Source organism: Trachurus japonicus, chromosome 12 (genome assembly GCF_045865225.1).
Source record: "Trachurus japonicus isolate A0001 chromosome 12, Traja_1.0".
Lineage (NCBI taxonomy): Eukaryota > Metazoa > Chordata > Actinopteri > Carangiformes > Carangidae > Trachurus > Trachurus japonicus.
In genome coordinates this window covers 25,466,199-25,472,198 of record NC_140918.1, presented here as the reverse complement: position 1 = coordinate 25,472,198, position 6,000 = coordinate 25,466,199, and the positions used below count along the sequence as shown (strand labels likewise).

At 45.6% G+C, this 6,000-nt stretch overlaps 1 protein-coding gene across 1 annotated transcript in view; it reads left to right on the top strand.

The window, feature by feature from the left end:
• Nucleotides 1–1,314: 1,314 nt before the first annotated feature.
• Nucleotides 1,315–6,000, top strand: part of LOC146977602 (ephrin-A5b-like) — an 84,708-nt gene continuing 80,022 nt past the window's right edge. The window contains exon 1 of the mRNA XM_085793951.1: nucleotides 1,315–2,269. Coding sequence (XP_085650077.1) covers nucleotides 2,145–2,269 — 125 coding nt within the window. The 5' untranslated portion in view covers nucleotides 1,315–2,144. The remainder of the gene's footprint in view (nucleotides 2,270–6,000) is intronic.

Genomic DNA, 6,000 nt, shown 5'->3' with positions numbered 1-6,000 from the left:
ATCAGCTTCCTCAGTGGTACTGTTGTTATGAGGGGGATTATAGTCTGAGCTCAAGTGTCTCTGCACTGACTCACTAATGGACCCCTCGGTCCAGCCGTTGATATTCAGGCTGTGAAAATACTTAATTTTCCCTTTTTTATTTACAATCCAGAGGATGAAAAGTTAAACTGCCTCCTTTTTAATGAGTCCAGGCCAGTGTTGAATTCATGCAGGAGATTCGGTGCATGTGGAGCCTGCAGTCAGCGTCCGGTTGGGTTTTCCCCATCACCACCGCTATGTGGCGCACTGAGTCATGAACCCGAGCAGCTGCACACGGGTCACTGCGGACCTACAGCTCCGAAGCCTGCGAGGAGACTTGAAGCCTTTTTTTTTTATAATGGTCTGTGAGATGGATGTGTGGCCAATAAAAGATGCAGAAAATAAAATTGTGCTGACAGAAGAAATGTGCGGCTATTTATTTTTAAGTCATGCACGGAGATATTGTTTTCCCCAAAACAAGTGAAAAGCCTGCCAGCTGCGGTGCTCGTCATACATGCTGGTTTTGCACGTTAGAAAACGCTGTATTGAAGAAACCAGTCTGTTTGACGCACGGGAAGAACAATGGGAGACTCATGAATTCGCTGACAACATAGTTCATGACATTAGCATTGGAAACAGCTGGACTTTGGTTGTGGCACAAAGCAAAAGCAACTTTACAGAAAGTGGAGGAGATTGTGAGAAAGTGCAACTTGCACAGATCCCCCCCCCCCCGATTGAATTAATGTTTAGACAGTGAAAAGGGGGCTTGTTTTGCAGCCTGTGTATGAAATGATCTGGGATCTGTCTGCCGACCCTGGGAAGCACAGATACCCCCCAGGAGGAGGGATGTTGTTTTTGTAAGCGAGACGCCCGTCATTCAAAATCCAAGCCAATGAGACTGTGCGCAACCGTGAAACTGTACACTGCAAAAAATATCCGCAAAAACAAACAGCGCTGCAGCGGCTGCGCTCGAAATCCCGTCTGTAAAAGTGGGAAAGTTGAGAATGATACAGTAAAACCTCCAGCCGCTGTGCACTCGGCACAAAATGAACTGGAGAGATTGAATCTGGCTGATCCGCTTTGTGGTTAATTTCTGACAGGTGTTAAAAAGACTTAGAACCAAACCAGACTTGGTGAATCTGTTTAGTATTTATCAAATTTCGTCACTTTCTGTGAGAAAACAAAACAAAACAAAACCAACTGCACATGATTCAACAGTTTTTGAGCCTTAAGTGCGGAGGCGATCACTTTTTGCAGTGTGGGAGGGAGGAAGAGAGAGGGGGGGGGGGGCAGATTGGGAGGGGGGGTGTAGGAGTTGGAGGAGGGGGGTTGGTCCGGGAGAGCATGGCCGCAGGAGCCTCAGCGCTGCTGACTTGGTTTGGTTCCTCCAGATTGGCAACACCGCTTCTCTCGCGCTCTCGGTTATGTGAGCCGCTCGTCATTTAACCCGGACAGTGTGTGCGTGTGCGCGCGGCGGAGACGTTTGATTAACTGCGTGCGCTGTCGTCCGTCGGGGCAGGAGCGGGATCAGCCGGAGCTGAAGCTGCGGGCTTGACTGACTCCTCTTCTTATTTTTCGGCGTCTTGGAGATCCACACCGAGCAGGAGCGGAGGGTCCGAGCTGGAGACACGCGGCGGTGTTTCCTCTTCTCTTCTCCTCACCTCTCTCTGTCGTGGGACATTAATTCTCCGTGTTTTTTCCTCTCTCTCTCTGCGCGCTGCAGCGCTGCCTGCTCTCTGGGAAATTCACTCCGAGTTGGAGAAAGTGTTCGCTGCGCGGAGCAGAGTTGAGCCGGAGGAAGGCTGTTGGACGCTGTAGACAGAATCACTGTGGATTTTCACTGTCTTGTTTCAGAACAAGTGTTTCTCATAAAGAGAGTGAAGAGTGAGCGCTTGATGCAGAGTGGACAAACTGAGTGTAAAACGCGCGTGGAGGAGCAACAACAACAACAAAATCTCTGTTTTAAAAATAAGATATTTTAGTTTTATTGTAAAGAAGGAGGAAGGAGCTCCATCTGTGCCGGAATAAGTGACATCTCCCCTCTCATCTCAGCGTTTCACCGACCACATCCACCACAGAACCTGTAAACCTGAGCCAGGAGGGACTGTAATCGATTGCCTTCAAACATGCCGCAGGTGGAAATGATCCTCTTCCTCGTCCTCATCATTGGGATGTGTGTGTACGGCCAGGACCCGGCTTCCAAGGTGGTGTCCGACCGGTACGCGGTCTTCTGGAACCGGACCAACCCCAAGTAAGTAAAAAACCCGTCCCGCCTGTCCCTGTAGTTCTCTCAGGGACGCACCGGCATAAAGCGCCCGCTTCCTCCCTCCACCCCGGTGCAGGCGGCGGACTTCACCCGGCTGAAGGTGCGCTCTAAGCGGTTTACAGTAGTGGCTTTGGAGTGTCTGGAGGGATCCGTAACACTCTGCGCTCCGTTTGCAGCATCGCAAGAGCTTAAAGTCAAATTTCATATATTTCATGGGAGTGACTTCAACAGCACTTCATAAATGTGCAGTTAAAAAAAATTCATCTATCTATTTAAAACAATGATCATCACGTTGTAACATTTGCGTTTGAATTAACACGAGCTTCTTCCTTAGTTCTCGTTCATCTCCAGCCTTTTATCTGTTGTAGTCATTGATAGACTGATGTGAAGGTTACACTTTAATAACCCTCCACATCAGAATCATCCTCGCAGTCAACCGTACAACAATAAATCACGCTTGGCAGTGGAACAACCAGGCGTTTTTTCTCACACGGCTAATACGCACCATTATGCGCTATTACGCATTAACGGCCAGTGTTTGCTCCACATCCTGGTGGAAATTGAAATACACGAGAGCGCAGGGGGAGAAACGGTATTCCGCTGAGCGCGAGCCACGCTGGGTTCAAATGCAGCCGAGTCGCCCCCAGTCTGCTGCCATCGATTAGAATTGACAGAGTAGTTTTTGTGCCAAATGGAGACTCATCCAGTGGGAGTCTGGAGATATTTTGTGCCAAGTTGTTTCAAGCTTATGTTTATTATTTTAATTATTATAATGCACATCCCACTGACATACTGCCTTGCATTTATTGCTGATGAAATGTATATTATTGTGTTGGCTGAGTGAGAAACTGCAGAGAAAAAAAAAACTTCAGGTTTCTTCCTGTTTCTAATTATCACAACTTTTTGCCTATAAATATTTGGAAATGTGCCTAGATTCTCTCTGTGTGGCTTAGAAAGTGACACTTGTCCTCTCACACTACCTCCTGTGTCTGTCAGGGCGCCTCCCTGAGTGACTCAGTGCCTCACTCTCAGTGCATATGGAGATAATGAGTGTGTGTCACTTTGCTTCAATTGAACAGCAGTAATTGGACTTACCGGTAATAACAAGGCACAGTATCGGCATGAGTCAATAAAAGAAAAAAGAAAAAAAGCATTGAAATTGGTGTTTGCTCAGCGGACAAGGAACTGGTTGGTCTGGGCTTCAGAGTCAAAACACACTATGTGGCTGCAGCAGTGACCCTGAGGCCGATAATATGCAGAGTTGGATGTAGAGGAGTTGACCTGACAGGATGTTAATGATACAAATGCAAATGCTGTGGTGACATGAAAGGGCTGACGGAGTTCCTGCTCTGCTAACAGACAGATATCTGAGTCTGATAGCAGCTCTCTGTCCCACTCACAGGCTGCAGGTTGTTGTGTTTTGTTTTGTTTTGTTTTTTTCCTCCTCTTGGCCTTCAAACAATTCCCAGTCCCTAAGTCTGGTTTCTTGGTTGCCATGCCCCCCCCCCCTCCCCGTCCAAGTGTCCCCCTCCACCCACCCGGCCCACGCTGGGGCAGACAATAAGGGGGTACACAGGGGTATTTCAGCAGTGGCCAAGACACAGCGTGGTGCTCGGTCTTGTGAGAGATCCACACATGCTGAGGTCACACACTCGGTAGTAACCAAGCGAGTCGTGGGTTAAGCAGCACAGAGGGGACCGTTGTCAGGGTCAAAACCGGGGCAGTACCGCTGGCCATGGGGCCCGGTGACGGCCCCGGCACGGCACCCTGCCTGGGCTTTGTCTGGGCAGAATGGGGGCTAAATAAATGAGTAACTCTAAATGACTGTCTCCTTTTCTCATTCATGACTTTAATCTAAACCTGACCTGGGCTGTATAATGTAAGAGAGGGCTGCGCTCAAAACCCGGGGGCCCCCCTGACCCGGAGCAGAACCTAACAGTATTCCATAGAAGCCCGCGGGCCCTGGATCCCTGCTGTTTAATGTAACCATACTCAGTATTGGAGCCCTGGGAACCTGCTGCGGTACAGACCCAACTTCCAGATGAGCTTTCTTACCCCCCTCTTCTGCCGTCAGCGCTGTATATTCGACTAAAGTGGGGAAAAACAGTATCCAGAGCAGCAGTCCATACTCAGCCATTCATGAAATCCCCTACAGGAGCTCTGGAATTGAAATGGGAAGTGAATCGTGAAAAATGGAAATGCGATGACATTTTCATGTTTTTGCTATTGTTTCAAAGGGGCAGATAGGAGCCTTTTTGTAATTTAGATAAACATGCGTTTATGTTTGCTGTGCTTTCATCTCTGAGAAGCATCTTCTTGCTCTGATGCCTGATGCTGACGAGGCTCAGATGAGCAGGAGTCGGAGCGGTGGGGGGATTTACAGCCCTGAGGAGGGTTCAGTCTTGCCTGGAGTTTAAAAAGCTCCGAGCCGACTATGAGTTACTGTGCTCATATAAGTGACTTAATGAAATTAAATGAAACTCCAGTATCAGGAGCTTAGTTATTGCTCCTAGGTGATATATTTTTTTTAAATGCCACAAAAAAAGAAACTGAAACAGCTTCAGATAAATGTGCCATTTTGTCGTTTATCCCTTTGTGCAGAGGACGTAGTGAAATCTTTCGCATTGTTTGGTCTCAGTCCGTTTGTACGTGGGTGTGCATAAACTGCGCACATAGTTTCTTTGCAGGCTCTGGGAATTGTAGTGTGTTTTGAAGTATGACAAAATGTAGGAAATTCAAAGTCTGCACAGAGTATGTGACAAATCATTGTTGTGTCTGACTCCTCTGAGTTGTGGAGCCATGAGGTCTCAGATTATCTCACAGAGGAGTGATGAAAAGTACAGTGTATAGTGTCCGTGCTTCACTGGACGTAGACGAGCACCCGGCTCCACTTTCTAATGCAGCAGATCATGTACAGGGTCTGTAAATTATAACTATTGGCTTTGTTATTTAATAGTAGGACAGTAAGAGGGCGTTTGTCAGATTAACTTCTGGGTTGCCAGGTTGTTGGAACAGAACAGATCGACCCTCTTTCTGAAGGACGGCTGCAGAACATTCAGTATAAAACTAATTTACATTAACAACTTCTTAATGTTTACAATCGCAAACATGATGTATTATTGTAGTGGAAGAAACTTTCTATTAATGAATTGCTAATATTTATAGTTTCACATCTGTTGGCTTATAATAAAGTGCACTGTTTTAATGCAGCAAAGTACAAACTTAGCTGCAGACACACTCTGCTTTTAGATAATTATGATGAGAGAATAATCAGCGTTTGACTGCAGTGATAATTCAGCTCTCGTCAGATTGGAAATGCATTATTAGCAATTAGCAAATGGTTAATAAATAAATGATAATGGCTTTTTAGGTCAGAGTTTGTAGTGCCATTAGCTACTCTAAAGCATTGATAAGTATTTTGTTAATCATCTGTCATTAGTTGCAACTTCTAAAACCTTTATAAAGTGACTTATTAGGAAGTTGTAAATGTTAATAAATGGATTTTTAATGTGCACAATAATTACTAATAGCTCATTAATGATCTTAAATATTAACAAACATTGATGAAACCATCAGTAACAACTTTTAAACTCTTTATAAAGTAGGGCTGTGTCCACATTAGAACAATAATAATAATAATAAAAAAAAACTTTTAAACTAATTTGTTACTCATTAACAAAGTTACAATTAACAAACCTTGTTTTGAGCAGGTTTTG